Below are 22,894 nucleotides of genomic sequence, written 5' to 3' on the forward strand. Positions count from 1 at the left end.
AATTGCATTTCCTGAAGCCTCCCGATATCCGTTTGGAGCTGCTGTTCGGTTTTAATGTTCTTTTTCTCGGTGTGGAGTCTGTTTACTGAGACTGTCAGCGCCCCAGCTGCGCGCGCTCCGTAACCGTCTCCAACCGTCCGCCCGCCTTCAAATTCGCGCCTGCTCGGTCTTCCCGCTCACTCCTCATTCACTCAGTGCTCACTCAATCATCCCCTCACTCCTCACTCACCCCAGTCTTCACTCACTCTCTTCATTCACTCAGTGCTCACTCAATCATCCCCTCACTCACCCCAGTCTTCACTCACTCACTCCTCATTCATTCAGTGCTCACTCAATCATTCCCTCACTTATCCCAGTCTTCACTCACTCGCTCCTCATTCACTCAGTGCTCACTCAATCATTCCCTCACTCACCCCAGTCTTCACTCACTCCTCATTCACTCAGTGCTCACTCAATCATTCCCTCACTCACCCCAGTCTTCACTTACTCACTCCTCATTCACTCAGTGCTCACTCAATCATTCCCTCACTCCTCACTCACCCCAGTCTTCACTCACTCGCCCCTCATTCACTCAGTGCTCACTCAATCATTCCCTCACTCCTCACTCACCCCAGTCTTCACTCACTCGCTCCTCATTCACTCAGTGCTCACTCAATCATTCCCTCACTCCTCACTCACCCCAGTCTTCACTCACTCACTCCTCATTCACTCAGTGCTCACTCAATCATTCCCTTACTCCTCACTTATCCCAGTCTTCACTCACTCGCTCCTCATTCACTCAGTGCTCACTCAATCATTCCCTCACTCCTCACTCACCCCAGTCTTCACTCACTCACTCCTCATTCACTCAGTGCTCACTCAATCATTCCCTCACTCCTCACTCACCCCAGTCTTCACTCACTCGCTCCTCATTCACTCAGTGCTCACTCAATCATTCCCTTACTCCTCACTTATCCCAGTCTTCACTCACTCACTCCTCATTCACCCAGTGCTCACTCAATCATTCCCTTACTCCTCACTCATCCCAGTCTTCACTCACTCACTCTTCACTCCTCATTCACCCAGTGCTCACTCAGTCAATCATTCCCTTACTCCTCAATCATCCCAGTCTTCACTCACTCCCTCACTCCTCATTCACCCAGTGCTCACTCGGTCAATCATTCCCTCCGTCCTCAATCATCCCAGTCTTCACTCACTCACTCACTCCTCATTCACCCACTGTTCACTCAGTCAATCATCCCCTCACTCCTCAATCATCCCAGTCTTCACTCATTCACTCTTCACTCCTCATTCACCCAGTGCTCACTCAGTCAATCATTCCCTTACTCCTCAATCATCCCAGTCTTCACTCACTCCCTCACTCCTCATTCACCCAGTGCTCACTCAGTCAATCATTCCCTTACCCCTCACTCCTCAATCATCCTAGTCTTCACTCACTCCCTCACTCCTCATTCACCCAGTGCTTACTCAGTCAGTCTTCACTCAGTCAATCACTCCCTCACTCACTCAGTCACTCTCTCAGTCCTCACTACTCAGTCACTTACTCCCCTACTCAGTGTTCATTCAGCCAGTGCTCTCTGACTCTACGAAGCTGCTCCTCTTCCCTCAGATTTTTCCTCCAGACTGAAGTGAGTAATGGGCCCAAATTCCAACTCCTCTATAAAACAAAACCTCCACAGTTCGATATATGGCGGCTCTGCTCATCCAGATTAAATTCGGCTTCAAATGCTTCAGGGCTAGTGATGTGATATTTTCGTGGGGTATTGATTTATTTGCCATTCTGGAAAGTTATAAACAGTGATTTGTTAGGGAGTTGCTAATTATTTTTATGAAGTGGCAATGTTCTGTTTTATCTGATTTGGTTTTGTAACGAAAAGCTTTAATGGCAGCGTATTTGTAAAACATAATCCTTTGCAACATGGTTTTATATTGCTGCCAATTACACAAAAAAACACAGTATTTACGGTAATTTGGGCCATTCGGCCCATCAATTGGTGTTTCTACTCCACACAAATCTGCTCCCCACTCTTCATCTAATCCTAATATATACTTCCTTCGATGCCTCATGCATCTATATTATTCACCCCAACCATTCTGAGTAAAGACATTTCTCCTGAATTAAATATTGGATTTATTGCTGACTTTTTATGTCCCCTCTCTGGTTTTGCCCACAAATGGAAGCTTCATTTATAGGTTTATTCTGTCAAACACTTTGTCTCTTAAAGACTGCCACTAGATTACTCAGCAAGCAGTACATTTCAAAGAACCCCAGTCTGTTAGAACTGAGAGATAGCTATCATTCTAGGAAATATTTTTTGGCACATACTCCAGTGTCTTGTTATCCTTTTTTGTGTGGAGACTCTAACTGTTCCCAGTACTCCAAGTGTGGTCTAACCAAGATTAGGTTCAAGTTGCGCAAACATTTTGTTCCTTCAGAAATGAACCCTGGTGCATTGTTTGTACATTTTATGGCTTTTCTAACCTATGTTGCTACTTTTAATTATTTGTTATATATTTGTAACATTGGTGAGTTCTCACTTTCCCTTAAGTGCGGATGTATCAATCGGAACAATTTGGTAAGCTTGGCCATATTTTCCCTTGTGTTTACTATAATTCTTGGTCTTGGGTGGCCTATCCATAGGCCAGCTGCCGTGATATCAGGTGATTGGCATAATTCCACACAGTACAATTTTTAAATTTTTCATGGTTTGTGTAAAATCAATCATTACACAAAATGGAAAGCCACTGCCCAATTAAGTGTTGGCAGTGGTTCTATGGTACCACGTTTGTCTCTGAAGTTGTGGGTTCAAGTCCCAACTCTAGAAATTTAATCACTTATTCTAAGTGGGGGGGGCGGTGGGCAGGATGTTCAGCATTGGGAATGCTATTAAATATTAAGGCAGCATACATTCTCTCTTTTGGAGTTAGTTATTGTCTGGCAATTTTTGTGTTGTGAATGTTACTTGTCCCTTATCAGCCCAAGCCTGAATATTGTCCAGACCTTACTGCATCTGGACAGAGCTTCATTCTCTGAAGAGTCGAGAATGGTGCTGAACATTGTGCAATCATCTGCAAACATCCTTATCTCTGACCTTATGAGGGAAAGAAGGTCATTAATGAAACAGCTGAAGGTGGGTGGGCCTAGGATACTACCCTGAGAAATACCTGCAGTGATGTCTCAGGACCATGATGATTGACCTCCACCCACCACAAACATCATCCTTTGTGCCAAGTATGACTCCCACCAGTGGGGAGTTTTATTCCGGTTGACTACAGTTCTTGGACTGCTTGATGCCACAGCTGGTGGAATGCTGCTTCACTGCACCATTGATGACACTTTCCATCACTTTGTTGGTGATCGAGAGTAGACTTGTAGAGCAATAATTGGCTGGGTTGGATTTGTTTTTTTCCTTGTGGACATACCTGGGCAAATTTCCACATTGTTGTGTAGATGCAATGTTGTAGTTGTACTGGAACTAGATTGGCTACAGGTGCAGCTTGTTCTGGAGGTCAAGTCTTCAGTACTTGCTGGAATGTTGTCATGGCCCACAGCCTTTGCAGTGTCCATTTTGTTTCAACCATTTTGGGATATTGTGTGGAGTGAATCGAATTGGCTAAAGATTGGATTGATGCTTGGGATCTTGAGAGAATGCTGAGATGGATCATCCATTCGGCATTTCTGGCTGGTCATTTATCTTACTGCAATTTGTAGGGTCTTACAACTTGGATACATTTTCTACATTACAAACATGTGCCACCACCAGCACTGCATCCATGGGAGTGGACTGATCGTCTGTGTTCTAGACTTCACATAGCTTTTCCAGGGTCTTTCATAAATCATATGTGCCTAATCATTGTGAACACGCATTCTAAGAGATTAGATGTACACATCATGTGAACATTTTCAGTCCCATTGCGATTGAGAAGCTATGCCAAGCTTTTGCAACTCATGGTGTACTGTATTCTTTTGTTTCTGATAAAGGTACAATGGTTACAGGTTATTTATTCCAGGAGTTTATGTAAAGGAATGGAATACGCAATCTGTGTACTGTGCCTTTTCACCTAGTTCAAATGGTTTAGCAGAACAAGCTGCTCAAACACTGATTGGATTGAAGAGAATGACGGGTGATACTTTGGGAACCGAGCTCTCATGGTTCTTGTTCCATTATTGTGTCACACCACAAGCAACAGGACTTTCACAAGCTTAAGTACTGATGGATAGAAAGCCGAAGTCTCACCTGCATCTGCTACATCCAGACATCAAAGCAAGAGTGGGTAGGAGACAGAAAAAGCAGAAGGTGAGACATTACTACCATGCTAAGGAGAGACATTTCAACCCGAATCATTGTGTCTACGTAAGGAATTTTGGCAGTAATTATTGTTGGCTGCATGGAGTTATTCTTAACAAAGTGGTCCATTATCTTTGGTAGTCAAACTGACCAATGGAAGTGTTGTACACAGACACCAGGATCACATTTGCCTATGCCATGACTCGGAGACAGCAAAAGTTCCAGGTAACACGGTAGAAATGCTGCTATGGACATTCGACTGGAAGTGGTTTCTGCTTACAAGAATTTCCAGTGGACTGTATTCCAGGAGAGGATGAGGGACATTCTTTCTCAAATACTTAACCTAGTCCTGTGCCCATCAGTCCAGCTCAACTTAAATAAGCTTCATCAGTGTCTACTGAGTCACAGTGGTACTGTGCGAGTCACATTATAATTGCAAAGCTCCTGAAAGACATGTAGTTGAGACATGAGTTTCATTATGTTTCTTTCCTTAAGGGGGATTTAAATTAAAGGGGAAGAAGTGTATAGCATCATCCAGTGTGAATATATACGCTGATGTCTTTGGCAGGTACTAGCGTGCACGAGTGAATTCGTGCATGCTTTCACAGGCTTAGTCTTATTGTGTGGGACCTATGTAACTAGCTGCCTCCAGTTGAGTCCATGCTCTACTGTATTTCATTATTTTCGTAAGTAGAGTGACTATCACAATGTGTTTGACTACAGTTTTGTGGCTAGGTTACCACAGTGATGTTAACAGAGTGTGGCAGGAAGGGATAGAGAGCAAAAACCTAAGAGTGCATCAATAGACAAAACTGGAGAGTGCAAAAATAATAGGACAGTTAAAGCCTCTATGTTAATGCATCCAATATTTGTAACAAAATGGATGAATTGTTGACACAGATAGAATTAAAGATATATGACCTGATAGCTATTACTGAGACATGGTTAAATGGGACCTAAATATTGAAAGGTATTTGACATTTTGGCACTCATTGTGGTGGCGCAGTGGTTTTCACTGCTGCCTCACAGTGCCAGGGACCCAGGTTCAATTCCAGCCTCAGGTAACTGCCTGTGTGGGGTTTGCATGTTCTCCCCATGTCCCTATGTCTGCGTGGGTTTCCTCCAGGTGCTGTGGTTTCCTCCCACACTCCAAAAATGTGCAGGTTAGGTTGATTGGCCACGTTAAATTACCCTTTAGTATCAGAGGGATTAGCAGGGTAAATAGGTGGGGATAGGGCCTGGGTGGGATTGTTGTCAGCTTGAACAGCTTCCTGTCGTGATTCTATTCTATTACTGTAGTGAGAGATGACCGTAGCTCAAAAATGCACAATGTGGGATCAGTTTAGGTAGAGATAAGAAATAATAAAGTAAGAGGTCAATTTTGGGAATAGGTTATAGGACCCCTCTCAGTAGTTACATGGTAGGCTAGGAATAAATAAATGGGATGTGTGAGAAAGATACTGCAATGATATGGGTGACTTTAATTTACACGCAGATTGGGCAGATCAGATTGACAAAGGTACCTTGGAACATGAGCTCATAGAGTGTATTAGGGTCAGTATTTTAGAACAACATATTCTAGAGCCAACACAGGAGCAAGATATTCTGGATCTCGTTAACTTTACAGTAATCATTTGGTAGTACAGAGCTTGCATACTGCTGAAAGAAGTGACATTTTGTCAAAACTTTTCACCTTGCATAGATCAGGACAATTTGCAAGAATACCAGTACCAAAGAGAAAGAACGTGTATACAATGCGCCTGTTTCAACAAAGCAAAATATATGATAATCATTCACTGATTTATTCTCTAGGGCAATGTGTTGACCAATCAGAATCAAGCTGCCTGGTATAAATTTCAATTTGATTTGATTTATTATTGTCACATGTGTTGGGATACAGTGAAAAGTATTGTTTCTTGCGTGTTTACAGACATAGAGTACATAAGGAAGAAGGAAAGGAGAGAATGCGGAATAGAATCATAGAACACTACAGCACAGAAACAGGCCTTTTGGCCCTTTTTGGCTGTGCCAAACCATTTTTCTGCCTGGTTCCACTGACCTGCACCTGGATCATATCCCTCCACACCCCTCTCATCCATATACCTGTCCGAGTTTTTCTTAAATGTTAAAAGTGAGCCCGCGTTTACCACTTCATCTGGCAGCTTATTCCACACTCCCACCACCCTGTGTGAGAGAAGCCCCTCCCCCAATATTTCCTTTAAACTTTTCCCCCTTCATCCTTAACCCATGTCCTCTAGTTTTTTTTTTCTCCCCTAGCCTCAGTGGAAAAAGCCTGCTTACGTTCACTCTATCTATACCCATCATAATTTTATACACACCTATCAAATCTCCCCTCATTCTTCTACGCCCCAGGGAATAAAGTCCTAACCTATTCAACCTTTCTCTGTAACTCAGTTTCTCAAGTCCCGGCAACATCGTTGTAAACCTTCTCTGCACTCTTTCAACCTTATTAATATTCTTCCTCTAATTAGATGACCAAAACTGCACATAATACTGTAAGTTCAGCCTCCCAAAGTTTTATACAACCTCACCATAACATTCCAACTCTTATACTCAATACTTTGATTTATAAAGTCAAATGTTCCAAAAGCACTCTTTACGACCCTATCTACCTGTGATGCCACTTTTAGGGAGTTATGTATCTGTACTCCCAGATCCCTCTGTTCTAAGACATTGTTCAGTGTCCTACCATTTACCTTGTATGTTCTACCTTGGTTTGTCCTTCCAAATTCCATACCTCACACTTGTCTGCATTAAACTCCATCTGCCATTTTTCAGCCCATTTTTCTAGCTGGACCAAATCCCTCTGTAAGCTTTGAAAATCTTCCTCACTGTCCATTAGTCCTCCAATCTTTGTGTCATTAGCAAATTTGCTGATCCAATTTATCACATTATCATCCAGATCATTGATTTAGATGACAAACAACAATGGACCCAGCACTGTTTCCTGTGGCACACCACTAGTCACAGGCCTCCACTCAGAGGAGCAATCCTCCACTACCACTCGCTGGCTTCTTCCATTGAGCCAATGTCCAATCCAATTTACCACCTCTCCTTGTATACCTAGCAACTGAACCTTCCTAACTAACCTCCCATGCAGGACCTTATCACCATTGGAACCATTTTCTTTCAGAAAAAAATAAACAATAATTTAATCTAATCGCAAAATAAAATTGCATAAGTTTAACTTAATCACAGCTCAGTTTGATTTGATCACCAGCACTCTGGTCTTTAAGTCACAATGTTTACACCTCGCACCAAGACCTTGCATAAATGTCAGCAAATTCTCACCTGAATTTGTAACAACCTACACAGCCAACGCTCTGGTTCCCCCATACTCCGCCCCTGGTTGAGAAATGTGAGAAAATGGATTTGCCATTTGCCTGTGTTGCTCATGCAACAAGCATTAAATCAATGTAGTGTTACAGTCACAGCTAGAGTGTAGTGAATGATCAGCTTAATATATGATAAAACCATTCGAAAGACTTATGGCAGCAGGAAAGAAACTGTTCTTGAGTTGGTTGTTACTTGTTTTCAGACATTTGTATCTTTTTCCCAATGGAAGAAGGTGGAAGAGAGTTTGTCCTGGATGCGTGGGGTCCTTGATTATGCTGACTGCTTTTACGAGGTAGCAAGAAGTGTAGATGGAGTCAGTGGATGGGATGCTGGTTAGCATGATAGACTAGGCTACGTTCACAACCCATTTTAGCTTCTTGTAGTCTTAGTCAGAACAGGAACCATATCAAGCTGTGATACATCTGGAAAGGATGCTTTCTATGGTGCATCTGTAAAAACTGGTGAGAGTTGTAGTGGACATGCTGAATTTCGTTAGCGTCTTGACAAAGTAGAGGAGTTGGTGAGCTTTCTTATCAGCATGGAGGGACCAGGACAGGTTGTTGGTGATCCAGGCACCTAGAAACTTGAAGCACTTGACTATTTCCACTTCATCAGCACTTATGTCGAAAACAGAATGTCCTCCACTACGTTTCCTGAAGTTGAAGACTATCTCTTTCAATTTACTGACTTTGAGCAAAAGGTCATTGTCATTGTACCATCCCACCGGACTCTCTATCTTGCTCCTGTTCTCCGTCTCATAATAATGAGATTTGACCCACTACGGTGGTGTTATCAGCAAACGTAATGCTAAAATCCATCATCAAAGAAGAATTAGCAAGTCACCTAAAAGAGAACGGTTTGATCAAGCAGACGCAGCATGGATTTGTGAAGGGGAAGTCGTGTTTAACGAATTTATTGGATTTCTATGAGGATGTGACTCGTGTGGTAGACAGAGGGGAACCGGTGGATGTAGTGTTTTTGGATTTCCAGAAGGCGTTCGATAAGGTGCCTCACAAAAGGTTGCTGCAGAAGGTTAGGGTGCATGGAGTTGGGGGTAAGGTGTTAGCGTGGATTGAGGATTGGTTATCTAACAGAAAGCAGAGAGTTGGAATCAATGGGTGCTTTTCTGGTTAGCAGTTGGTGACTAGTGGAGAGCCGCAGGGATCGGTGCTGGGGCCTCAACTGTTTACCATTTACATAGACGATCTGGAGGAGGGGGCTGAGTGTAGGGTAAGAAAATTTGCTGATGACATGAAGATGAGTGGAAAAGCAAATTGTGTGGAGGGCGCGGAAAGTCTGCAGAGAGATCTTGATAGGCTAAATGAGTGGGCGAGGACCTGGAAGGTGGAGTATAACATTAGCAAATGTGAGGTTATCCACTTTGGTAGAAATAATAGTAGGAGGGGTTACTATTTAAAGGGTGAAAAGCTGCAGCATGCTATGGTGCAGAAGGACCTGGGGGTCCTTGTGCATGAATGGCAAAAACCCAGTCTGCAGGTGCAGCAGGTGATCAAGAAGGCAAATGGAATGTTGGCCTTTATAGCGAGGGGGATAGAATATAAAAGCAGGGAGGTCTTGCTGCAACTGTACAGGGCACTGGTGAGACCACAGCTGGAGTACTGTGTGCAGTTTTGGTCCCAGTATTTGCGAAAGGATATATTGGCCTTGGAGGGAGTACAAAGAAGGATACTGGAGATGAGGGGGTTAGCTTATGAAGAGAGATTGAATAAACTGGGTCTGTACTCGTTAGAGTTTAGGAGGCTGAGGGGGGATCTTATAGAGACTTACAAGATAATGAAGAGGCTAGATAGGCTAGAGGTAGAGAGATTCTTTCTGCTTAGAAAGGATAGCAGAACGAGAGGGCACAGCCTCAAAATAAGTGGGGGGGGGGTGCAGTTTAGAACGGAATTGAGGAGGAACTTCTTCACTCAGAGGGTGGTGAATCTCTGGAATTCTCTGCCCATTGAAGTGGTAGAGGCTACCTCGTTGAATATATTTAAGTCACGGTTAGATAGATTTCTGATAGACAAGGGAATCAAGGGTATAGGGAGAAAGCGGGAAAGTGGAACTGATTCACTTCAGATCAGCCAATGATCTTATCGAATGGCGGGGCAGGCTCGAAGGGCTAGATGGCCTACTCTTGCTCCTATTTCTTATGTTCTTAAACTTGAAAATTGAGTAGGAGCAGAATTTGGCCACACAGTCACAAGTGTAGAAGGAATATAGTAAGAAGCTGAGGACAGAGCTTTGCAGGGCATTGATGTTGAGGATAATCATGGGGGAGGTGTCATTGCCTATCCTAACTGATTGTGGTCTGTGGTTAAGAAGTCTAGGATCCAGTTGCAGAGAGAGGGGCTGAGCCTTAAGTCAAAAGTTTGGAGATGAGGTTTGTTGGGATAATGGTGTTGAAGGCTAAGTTGTAGTCAATAAGTAGGAGTCTGACGTAAGTGTCCTTGTTATCTAGGTGTTCCAGGTTTGAGTGTAGGTCCAGGGAGATGACATTTGCTATGGACCTGTTGTGGCGATAGGCAAATGTAGTGGATCCAGGCAATCTAGGAGACTGGAGTTGACGTGTGCCATGACTAAATTTCAAAAATTTCAATACTTGGCAGTTAAGTCTCAATCTCATCAACTGGTGTATTTTAAAGTTCATAGAAGAGATGTGGTTTCATGGCGAGGCCAATGTATTACCCATTCCTAATTTTCCTTGAGCATGGGATAGTGAGCTGCCTTATTGAACTGCTGCAATTCATGTGGTGTAGGTACACCCACTCTGCTGGTAGGGAGTTCCAGGATTGCAACACAGTGACATTGATGGAATGATGACATATTTGCAAATCAGGATGGTGAGTCGCTTGGAAGGGAATTTTCAGGTGGTGGTGTTTCCTCGGGTCTGCTGCCCTTGTCTTTCTGCATGGTAGTGGTTGTGGGTTTGGGAGGTGCTATCTAAAGAATCTTGGTTAGTTCTTGCCATGCATCTTGTTTATGGTACACACTGCTGTGACTGTTGGTGATGGAGGGAGTGACTGTTTGTGAATGAGGTGCCAATCAATCCAGCTGCTTAATCGTGGATGGCATCAAGCTTCTTGAATGTTCTTGGAGTTGCACTCATTCAGGCAAGGGGAGAGTATTCCATCACACTCCTGACATGTGCCTTGTAAATTATTTGAGAGGGTTTGGAGAGTCAGGAGGTGAGTTACCCACCACAGTATTTGTAGGCTCTGATCTGCTTTTGTAGTCACAGTATTTATATGGCCAGTCCAGTTGAGCTTCTGGTGAATGGTTACCCCAAGAATGTTGATAGTGAAAGATTCAGCAATGGTAATGCCATTGAATATCAAGGGACTGTCCATTAATCCCTGGCATGAATGTTACTTGCCATTTGTCTTGGCATGGCTGCATTTGGATGTAGACTGCTTCAGATCTGAGGAGTTGCGAATGGCGCTGCACACCACAATCATCAGCAAACATTCCACTTCTGAACTTATGACTTTCCATGGCAATGCCTCTACCAATCAGAGTCCACTTGTCAACCAATTAGCACTCGCTCCTCACACCATATAACTTTATTGTTTTCCCTTACATTGCTATTCTTGTGAATTGTCCTGATGAGTGCAAGATGAAAAGCTTTAATAAAACATCTCTTTTCTTCAGCAACTCACAGCACATTTGCCTTCTGATATATACATGCTTGTTCTTAATTAGATCTGTATTGAATATTGAAATATTTCTTTAGTAAATTTTTTGTTAGCAGCAACATTTTATGGGCTGGGGTTATTTACAGGGTAATCTTATTTCAGATTGTGGCATCGCGTTGTTCAGCTGGAACATTCAATGTCCAAAATTGATGGAATTGCTATTAAACTTGTGATGATGGAAAAAAGCAAAGACATGATGGAAAAGCTGTTCAACATTTTTCAGAAGGTAAAACAGACATTTTCTGCTCCTTGTTTAAACTTAGAAACATGGTCATTTACATGATTGATTTGGCCTAGCACTTAAAAACCAGCAATGCTAAAAAGAGTTAAAGTTTGCAAAATTATAGAAAGTTTACTGCTGAAATTCTCTTTTACTGAACATATTTTGGAGGCATAAGTGTTGGCCATTTGGCCTTTTGACCCTGTAATGCTATTTGGTAAAATGATAGTTTGATCAGATTGTAATCTCAACTCTACTTCCCTGTCTTTCCCCATAACCCTTGATCCCCTAATTTACCAAAAATATTCTAAATCTGTCTTGAATAAGTTCAGTGACCCAGCCACTGTTCTCTTGGAAGAGAATTCCACAGACCAATGATGTTTAAAAAGGAAGATTTCTTATTCTTAAACTGTGTGCCCCAGTTTTATGCTAGAAACCTCGTCTGCGTTTGGGATTTTCTGCTTCCATGGAGCACCAAATTCTCCTTTTGGGGTGGGAATAAATAAGAATGGAGAATCCGGCCCCTAGTCTTTCCCACAAGAGGAAAAATCCTCCCAGTATTCACCCTATCAAATATCCTCAGGTTCTCATTATGTTTCAATAAGATCACCTCTCATTCTTCTAAATTCCAACAGGCATAGGTCCACCCAGTTGAACTTTTTTTCTGTGGACTAGCCCTTCATCCCTGGGATGAGTGGAGTGAACCTTCTCTGAACTGCTTTGAATGTAATTATGTTCTTTTTCAAATAATGAGACCAAAACTGAGCACAGTATTCAGATGTGGCCTCACCACACCCTGTACAGCTGCAGTTAAACTTCCTTACTTTTATGTTCTATTCCCCTTATATAAGGCTGAAACAGAGCTGCAAGTGTTTGTAGTATTAATTGCTAGCTCTGATTGTCCCCTGATGCATAATATGCATGCATAGTAACATTCACAGTGCTGGAAAGTTACGTGAAGAAATGATAACGTGCCATATTTACCTTGTACACTTCTCTCGTCTAATGATAAATCCAGAGCTCCCCGAAGACAGGGCCACATGGGAAAGAACTGTGGGTTGGAGTTTACACTGATGATCTTGTGTTTCCTATCTGCACACAATTGAGTATGATATTCACTGGATGCATGGGAACATTGAATTTACACTGCAAGATACTGGTGAGGCGTGCCCTTTGTTACCCCTGTAGGATTGTTCTTACTTAGATCGAACTCCCCTGGGTTGCTTTGCCGATTGTCATTTCAGATCAGTTTCTGACAAGCACTCTGTGTAACTTTCATGTGCTATCTTGAGATATTCGTGGCAACCTATTCTAATTTGCCTCATTTGCTTACTCTTCAGTCGGTCCACCTCGTGTCCAATGAGGGGCATACACACGATGGGTCGTACTGGGGCTGCTCTTGGTTGTTCGAGATTGGCCTAGTGCTTCATGTCGTTAGTGTGTGCCTAAACTGGACCAGATACTGGGCAAGACGACAGCTCAGTGATTATCACTGATTGCTGTGCAGACACATGGATTTGGGCCGGTGTCTGTGGGAGTTTGCGCATTCTCCCTGTGCTTGCGTGGGTTTTCTCCAGGTGCTCCGGTTTCCTCCCACACCCCAAAGATGTGCTGTTATGCTGATTGGCAGGAATAAATTGTCCCTAAATCAGTTTCCCTCAATCTGGATGGCCATAAAACATTAGACAGGGGTCGTGGGTAGAGAGGTGGACTGGTGGTGTTGAGATGGCGGCGTGGGCTCGTTGGGCCGAAGGGCCTGTTTCCCGGGCTGATTTTTGTTCTTTGTTCACAGAGCATCCAAAAATTTGATGATGTTTGCTTCTCAGCTTCCTATAATGTCAAAAAATAAGATACAGCTAGGTAAACAATTTGTCCCAATACAAAATGATCTCCCTTTTAAACATTTGCCTCAGGCTTTTTAATCCAGGAACTGTGCTGGATATGCTCCCATAGGCAACAAGCTGTCAAAGGGTATTATTCTCTGAAGTGGGATAGAGTAATAAAAAGCAGCGTATTTAAATTAGACTGGAATTTTAGAGGGGTGATGGTAACCACTATTGGAAAGTGCATTACATAGGCTGATATTTGGACCAAAAGCTCACAATAGTTTAAGCACCAATCTGATTCTTAAATATTTTGATTGTAGATGTATTCTTGCTAATCCAAAAGATATGTTGTAAACTTGTCATAAACCTCTTCTTCTATTGTAAAGCAAAGAGTCATTTGGACTTGAAACGTCAGCTCTGTTTTTCTGTTCTTACAGATGCTGCCAGACCTGCTGAGATTTTCCAGCATTTTCTCTTTCAGTTTCAGATTCCAGCATCCGCAGTAATTTGCTTTTATTAGGTTGAATAAAATATTTATGAGGGTCAACCTGCATAATCCTTTCTACATGCCAATGACAGGTGGTAGGAGCGGGAAAGGCTCAGTCAGCTATGCTTGCTGCAGAGTGGTGCCTCTCAAGCTATAAGCCTCTGGTTACAGACTAATGACCAGGAGTAATGACCATTACTGTACATAATATTCCAGATAAGGTCTCACCAACTGAAACGTTACCTTCCTATATTCTTAATCAATTTCCAGTACAATAAACAATAATATTCTATTAGCTTTCCTAATTATTTGCTATACCTGTATACTAGCCTTTTGTGAATCATGCATCACTCCGAGATTCCTCTGAACCACAGAGCTACGCAATCTGTCACCATTTAGATAATAAGCTTCTTGTTATTCTTCCTGCCAAAATGGAGAAATTCACATTGTCCATATTATACTCCATTTGCCAGATTTTTGCCCAATCATTTAACTTATTTGTGTCCCATTGTCGCCTCCTTAGGTCGTCTTCACAACTTACTTCCCTACCTTTCTTTGCGTCATCAGCAAATTTAGCAACTATATCTTCAGCCCCTTCATCCAAGTCATTTATATAAACTGTAAAATGTTGAGGCCACAGCATCGATCGCTGTTGCACGCCACTTATCACATCTCGCCAAACAGGAAAAGATTCATTATTTATGCCAACTCTCTAGACTGAATCTTACCAAAATATTCAGACCGCTGTTTCTGGTGAGAAAACCAGTTTCTGTCCAGAGAAATATGCTGGCTTTCTCTCTGGACCATACAACGTTGTCAAAAAGCAATCAAGGGAGGGGACATTTTTCACGCTGTCATGCAGGGCAGCGGGGCCTCAACTTGCCAGCAAAACCCAGCTTATAGAGAACATAACATAAGAACATAAGAACATAAGAAATAGGAGCAGGAGTAGGCCATCTAGCCCTTCGAGCCTGCCCCGCCATTCAATAAGATCATGGCTGATCTGTCGTGGCTCAGTTCCACCTTCCCGCCCTCTCCCCATAACCCTTAATCCCCTCTCTTATCAAAAACCCATCAACCCGCTTCTTAAAAATATTTAGCGAGGCAGCCTCCACCACTTCAACGGGCAGAGAATTCCAGAGATTCACCACCCTTTGAGTGAAGAAGTTCCTCCTCAACTCCGTTCTAAACCGCACCCCCTTTATCTTTAGGCTGTGCCCCCTAGTCCTACTGTCTTTTTTGAGCGGGAAGAGTCTCTCCACCTCTATCCTATCCATCCCATTCATCATCTTATACGTCTCAATGAGATCTCCCCTCATTCTTCTAAACTCCAACGAGTACAAGCCTAGTTTATTCAGCCTCTCCTCATAGCTCAACCCCCTCAACTCCGGTATCAGCCTAGTAAACCTCCTCTGCACTCCCTCCAAGGCCAAAATATCTTTGCGCAGGTGCGGCGCCCAAAACTGCACACAGTACTCCAGCTGCGGCCTCACCAATGCCCTATACAGCTGCAGCAAGACCTCCCTACTTTTATATTCAATCCCCCTCGCTACGAAGGCCAGCATCCCATTCGCCTTCCTGACCACCTGCTGCACCTGCAAGCTGGGTTTTTGCGACTCATGCACAAGGACCCCGAGGATCGGCATGCCATCTTTAAAGGGTGCTCTAATCATTACCTGAGCAAGCCTTCCCCACCAGCCCACCACAGAGATCTCAGTGGCTGCCCTCCCCATCCTGAGCAGAGTTGGTGCTTCTCTACCCCAAATAATTATTGGCATTTTCCGCCACTCTCACCAGTCATTGGGCTTTTCTCCACCCTGCACCATTGATCATCAACCCCTTCTCCTCTCCCATCCCTCAATTTGACCATCATCGTGCAGTTCTGCGAATTCTGACCATCTGCCTGCAGAGTTATTGTTTCTTGTGGCATTGGTTCTCGGTAATCTTGTGGTAGTTCTGTCATTGATGGTAGATCCTATTCTCAGGATATGGCCTACGTGTCTTTCCTGTTCCTCATTCTTCATCTCTGTACTCTTCATGCTGGGAGTTTTGCTCTTCATGAGAGAGTTACTGCTCCTCTTTGTCACTGAATTCAAATTTCCGAGTGTCGTAACCCCATTGCCAGCTGCTGTTCTTGTGCTCAGGTGGTCACTCTGTGGTGTTTGACAGCTTTGCCTTCTCTTCCTCTTATGGTTCCATGATGTCATTAAGGTGATGACCCCTACAATGCATGAGTGCTTACTGACCACAGTCCCACGATCTGTTTTGACCTGATGGCATGTGTATGTCAATGATTGAATTCCACTATGCATTAATTACGTTTTCATAGTGGTCACCGAGGGCTAGACATGATTGGCTACCCTCTGTGTGTACAACTCCATTCCCCTGACCTGACTGCATGACCTATCAAGATCTGAACATGCTCCTCACTGAGCTGCCAATTGTAGTTGCCATGCTTGAAAGCTTGGGTCAGATATTAGGGCGTCTCCCTTGTTCTGGTGAAACTTGCTGGAACTGGGAAAAGCATTGGGAAACTGATCTGCCAGCAGCAGCAATATTTTCGAACCCACCTGTTTCCATTCCTAAGCATGGCAGAACCTGAAAAGTCAGCTTCAGACTATTTAAGAGAGTTATCGAATTCTGGTTACTTGATTAAAAGGTGTACAGGTGCCTTTATTTATTTGTTACCATTTGTGTTTTTAATTTGGGTTTTTAGCTTTGAGCTTTTCCTTATTGTATCTTTTTAGTTTTTCAACACAATTAAAAAAGTCCTATAACTTAATAATTTGCTGTACTTTTTCTGCCAGAATGAATGAAATTTTACAAAATGGGAAATAAATTCAGCAAAAAGATTGCAGCCAGCAGCCCAAACAACAAAGGGCTCAACTTATGCACCACTAACATGCAAGACAACATTTTTCCTGAAGTGTATTCTGAGGAGAATGAAAATACATCTGAGCGCTCTGCATTAAATATGGATTTGCTGGGAGATTCCCAGGGATCGGTGGTCAGTTTCCATAATATACAGTATTCTGTCAACATTTCTAGTGGCTTTCCATTCTTCTGCAAAGTGACCAGAAAACAAATTCTTTATGATATCAAGTAAGTTCTCTGTTGTGTTATACCTCCTGCTCCTCTCTAATTTTTAGTTAAGCATTGAAAATAGAATAATTAAAATCTTTTATCTTGCAGACTCCTTGTGCTTCTGGAATAAGCTAGAGATAAGCTAGGAGTCATCCACAGATGGGTTTGATTTTTGCAGTATGGAAATTGAAGGTTTCATAGCACAGAAATGGATGTACATTTATCTGATCCTTTTGGCAGCTGCTTGGTATCGAACCTTACCAATTCCAATTCATTTATTTTCCTAGATTGGAATCAGAGCATGAGAAAAGTGCTGCAGTAGGTCATTTAGCCCAGGAATCCTGCTCCACCATTCAATGAGATCATGACTGATCTGATTCCAGCTTTAAATCCACAGTCCTGCCTGTCCCCCTTATCTGTAGACTCTCTTGTAGATCAAGAATTTGGCTAACACAGCTTGAATATATCAATGATTCAGCCTCACAGTTTTCTGTGGATAGAATTTGAGAGACTAGTGACACTTAAGAGTAGAAATTCCTTCTTATCTCTGCCTTAAGCAAGACCTCTGATTTTTAAACTGTGCCCCCTAATTCTATATTACTCCATAAGGGTAAACATCTTCTCGGTATCTACCCTGTCAAACCTCACAGAATCTTATAAGTTTCAGTAAAGTTGCCTCTCATTTTCCTAAATTACAATGAGTATATGCCCAATCAACTCAACATTTTCTCAAAAGGCAATCCTTTTATTCAGCCAAGTGCTTCAAATACAAGTATATCATTCCTCATGCAAGGAGACCAAAACTGTACACAGCAGTACTCTTGCATGTTCTCACCAGTGGCCAGTACAGTTGTAGAAAGACTTCCCTACTTTAATATTCCGGCCACTTTGCAATAAAGGCCAGCATTCTATTTGTCTTCCCAATTACATATTGTACTGCATGCTAACATTTTATGATTCATGTACAAAGATACCCAAAGCCCTCTGTACCACAACATCCTGCAGTCCCTCCAGTTAAATAATACTCCACTTTTCTATTCTTCCTGCCCAAGTGGACCACATTTTTCCACATGCTCCATATGAAATTACATTCCCACTCACTTATACCATTTTGCAGACTCTTAGGCAGGAATTCTCCAGCCTACTGTACTGATTAGAGATTTGGCTGAGCGCCAAGTTCTCCATTCTCACTGGCAGCTGTGGTGTGGCGTGCCAGACTGGAGAATTTCCCAAGGTGCACAATTTCATAGATTTACTCAAGGTGCACTATTCCATATACTTTCTCAAGGTACAGAATGCCATAGACTTTCCCAAGATGCATAGACTTTCCCAAGTGCACAATGCCACAGACTTTCCCAAGATGCACAATGCCATAGACTTTCCCAAGGTGCACCATGCCATAGACTTTCCCAAGTGCACAATGCCACAGACTTTCCCAAGATGCACAATGCCATAGACTTTCCCAAGTGCTCAATGCCACAGACTTACCCAAGGTGCACAATGCCACAGACTTTCCCAAGATGCACAATGCCACAGACTTTCCCAAGATGCATAGACTTTCCCAAGTGCACAATGCCACAGACTTTCCCAAGATGCACAATGCCACAGACTTTCCCAAGATGCACAATGCCACAGACTTTCCCAAGATGCACAATGCCACAGACTTTTCCAAGGTGCACAACGGGTAAATGTGTAGGGAAATGGGGATAGGGCCTGGGTGGGATTGTGGTCGGTGCAGACTCGATGGGCCGAAGGGCCTGTTTCTGCACTATAGGGTTCTATTCTATTCTATAGACTTTCCCAAGATGAAGAATGCCATAGACTTTCCCAACGTGCACAATTTTGTAGACTTTCCCAAGGTGCAAAATGTCTTTGATTTGATTTATTATTGTCACAATAGTATTAGTATATAGTGAAAAGTACAGAATGTAGTGTTACAATCACAGCTAGCATGTAGAGAAAGATCAACTTAATGCAAGGTAGGTCCATTCAAAAGTCTGATGGCAACTGGGAAGAAGCTGTTCTTGAGCTGGTTGGTACGTGACTTCAAACTTCTTTATCTTTTTCCTGACGGAAGAAGATGGAAGAGAGAATGTCCAAGGTATGAGGGGTCCTTAATTATGCTGGCAGTGGAAAGTGTAGACAGAGTCAATGGATGGGAGACTGATTTGCTTGATGGATTGGGCTACATTCACAACCTTTTGTAATTTCTTGCGGTGTTGGAAGAGCAGGAGCTATACCAAGCTGTTATACTACCAGAATCAATGCTTTCTATGGTGTGTCTGTAAAAGTTGGTGCGAGTTGTGCTTGACATGCTAAATTTACTTAGTCTCCTAAGAAAGTAGACTTTCCCGAGGTGCACAATTCCATTGACTCTCCCAAGGTGCACAATTTCACAGACTTTCACAAGGTGCAGAGTGCCACAGACTTCCCAAGGTGTACAATGTCATAGACTTTCCCAAGGTGCAGAATGCCATAGACTTTCCCATGGTGCATTATGGGACTGTTCTGTGCAGCCAGGTTCAAGATTCCTGAAGGCTATGTTGCCAAACTGGTGCCAGGATTAAGGATATAGCTCATTTACTTGGAATGGGAGTGGATAGGTTCAGTTGTAGTGGTCCATGTAGGTACCAACGATATAGGTAGAATAACAATGGAAGTTCTGCTGCCGGAATATGAGCAGCTAGGAACTAAATTAAAAAGCAGAACTAAAAAGATAATGATTTCTGGATTATTACATGAGCCACAAGCTAATTGGCACAAGGTTAATAAGATTAAAGAGGTAAACGCCTTGCTCATAGATTGGTGTAGAAGAAATGGGTTCTTTGGACATTGACATCAAAACTAGGAGAAAAGGGAGCTCTTCTGGTAGAACGGATTCCACCTGAGTCATGCTGGGACCAGACCCTAGTGAATCGCATAACTAGGGCTGTAGATATGGCTTTAAACTAAATAACAGGGAGGTTCAGTTGCTTGGAAAATTTAAAAAAATCAAAGTTAAAGGAGAAGCTAGTAGTGCAGGTTAGTGAAGAGGCTGATTGTTACCTGAAAAAAAAGGCAGGGACAGAACATGTGAACATCATATTACACCAATGAATCATGCAACAATAGGGAAATTTGATAATAGAAAACATTTAAAGGCTTTGTATCTGCATGAAACATTTGAAATAAAATGAATGAGTTAACAGCACAAATGCAGAGAAATGGGTATGATTTGGTGGCAATTACTGAGATATGTTTGCAGGAAAACCAGGGTTGGGAATTGGAATATCCAAAGGTACTCAGTATTTCAAAAGGGTAGACAAAGCAAAAAGAGTTGGTGTGACTTTGTTCGTGAAGAAAGAGATCAGTGCTGAAGTAAGAAATTATATAGGCACTGGAGCTCAAAGTGTAGAACCAGTTTGTGTAGAAATAAGAATTTTGTCCTTCATTGCTAGAGGGATGGAGTTTAAGAACAGTGAGATTATGTTGCAGCTGTATAAAGTGCTGAAGAGGCCACACCCGGAGTACTGTGTACAGTTTTGGACTCCTTACTTGAGAAAGGATATACTGGTACTGGTGGGGGTGCAGAGGAGATTCACGAGGTTGGTTCCAGAGTTGAGAGGATTGGCTTATGAGGAGCGACTGAGTAGACTGGAGCATTACTCATTTGAATTCAGAAGAATGAGGGGAGACCTTATAGAAACATATAAGATTATGAAGGAATAGATAAGATAGAAGCAGGGAAGTTGTTTCCACTGGCAGGTGAAAGTAGAACTAGCCTCAAAATAAGGGGGAGCGGATTTAGGATTGAGTTGAGGACGAATTTCTTCACACAAAGGGTTGTGAATCTGTGGAATTCCCTACCCAGTGAAGCAGTTGAGGCTACTTCACTGAATGTTTTGAACAATAAAGGAATTAAGGGTTATGGTGAGCGTGTAGGTAAGTGGAGCTGAGTCCACAAAAAGATCAGCCATGATCTTATTGAATGGTAGAGCAGGCTCGAGGGTCCTGCTCCTAGTTCTTATGTTCTTATAATCATGGGTGATTTTGATATGCATATAAACTGGAACACTCAAACTGGCAAGAGTAACCTCGAGGAGAGTTCATTGAATATATTAGGGATTTTTTTTGGAGCGATAGGTTGTGTAACTAACCAGGGAGCAGGTTATGCTGGATTTGGTTTTGTGTAATGTGTAGTGATTAATTGATGGTCTCATAGTTAAGGACCTTCCAAGAAAGAGGGATCATAGCATGCTAGAATTTCAACTTTGGTTTGAGGGCAAGAAACTGGAGGCCCACATTAGCATTCTGGAGTTAAACAAAGGTAATTACATAGACATGAGGAGAGATTTGGCTGTAGTGGACTGGGCAGGAAGACTAATAAGTAGGATAGTTGATGAACAGTGACAGATATTTTAAGGAGATAGTCAATTCCTCCCAACAAAAATATATTGCAGAGAGAACAGGAATTGTAAGAGGGGGAGAAACAGCTATCGCTAAGCAAGAAAGTTAAAGATAACATAAAGACAAAAACCAACGCATACCATATTGCAAATGCCAGTGGCAGGCTGAAACTTTTTAAGATCAACAAATGGTTACCAAAAAGTTAATAAAATAGCAAAGGTAAATTATGAACGAAAACTAGAACAAGATTTCAAAAAGGCTAGGAAAAACATCTATAAGTATATAAAAGAGAAGAGAGTGGCTAAAGTGAAATTTGGATCCTTGGAGGATGAGACTGGGGAGCTAATAGTGGGGAACACAGAAATGGTGGAGACACTAAATCAGTATTTTGCCTCATTTTTCATGGACACCGGACCCATCCCAATAGTAATAGGTAATGTAGAAGTAATAGAAAGGAAGCAAGTTAGAACAATCATCAACAATAGAGAAAAAGTGCTGAGCAAACTCTTGGGATTGAAAGCAGATAAAAGTCCCCAGGGCCTATACTCTTGGGTCTTAAAGGAAGTGGTAGTGGAGATAGTGGATTCATTTGTTATAATATTCCAAAATTCTCTGAATGTGGTAAAGGTTCCAGAGGATTACAGAAATGCTAATATAATGTCCTTATTCAAAAAGGGAGGGGAGCAGTAAGTAGGAAACTACAGACAAGTTAATTTAATATCTATTGTTGGGAAATTGTTAGAATCCATTGTAAAGGAAGTGATAACAACACATTTGGAATGTCAAAACACAATCTATCAGAGTCAGCATGATTTTATGAAGGATAAATCGTGTTTTTCTAATTTGCTAGAGTTCTTTGAAGATGTAACAAACAAAGTGGATAATGGGGATCCTGTAGATGTGGTATATCTGGAATTCCAAAAAGTATTTGATAAGGAGCTGCACAAAAGGTTAAAACACGAGGTAAGATCACATGGTGTTAGGGGTAACTTGTTATTAACTTGGATAGAGGATTGGCTAACTAACAGAAAGCAGAGAGTTGGGATAAATGAGTCTTTTTCTGGTTAGCAAAATGTAACCAGTGGGGTGCGACAGCGTTCAGTCCAAGTCCCCAACTATTTACAATCTACATTAATGACTTGGACACAGGGATAGAAGGTACTATAGCTAGATTTGCAGATGAGACTAAAATAGATGGAATAGTGAGTTGCGATTAAAATATAAGCAATTTACAAATGGATGTGGATAGGTTAGGTGAATGGGCCAAAATCTCAGATGGAGTTTAACATGGATGAGTGGGAGGTTATCCATTTTGGCTGGTAAAATAGAAAGGCAGCTTATTTAAATGGAGAGAAACTTCAGAGTGGTTCGGTGCAGAGGGATCTGGACATCTTCATGCATGAAGCATAGAAAACCAGTATGCAGGAACAGTAAGTAATAAGGAAGGCAAATGGAACTTTGGCATTTATTGCTAAATAATTAGATAATAAGTTGCCTTTCTATTTTACCAGCCAAAATGGATAACCTCCCACTCATCCATGTTAAAC

General features: G+C 42.3%; 1 protein-coding gene across 1 annotated transcript in view; it reads left to right on the forward strand.

Annotated features, from left to right (window-relative positions):
• The first annotated feature begins 16,704 nt into the window (after nucleotides 1–16,704).
• Nucleotides 16,705–22,894, forward strand: part of LOC145354559 (broad substrate specificity ATP-binding cassette transporter ABCG2-like) — a 101,001-nt gene continuing 94,811 nt past the window's right edge. The window contains exon 1 of the mRNA XM_080206023.1: nucleotides 16,705–16,979. Coding sequence (XP_080062149.1) covers nucleotides 16,705–16,979 — 275 coding nt within the window. The remainder of the gene's footprint in view (nucleotides 16,980–22,894) is intronic.

Source organism: Carcharhinus amblyrhynchos, chromosome 17 (genome assembly GCF_965287045.1).
Source record: "Carcharhinus amblyrhynchos chromosome 17, sCarAmb.v2.hapA, whole genome shotgun sequence".
Lineage (NCBI taxonomy): Eukaryota > Metazoa > Chordata > Chondrichthyes > Carcharhiniformes > Carcharhinidae > Carcharhinus > Carcharhinus amblyrhynchos.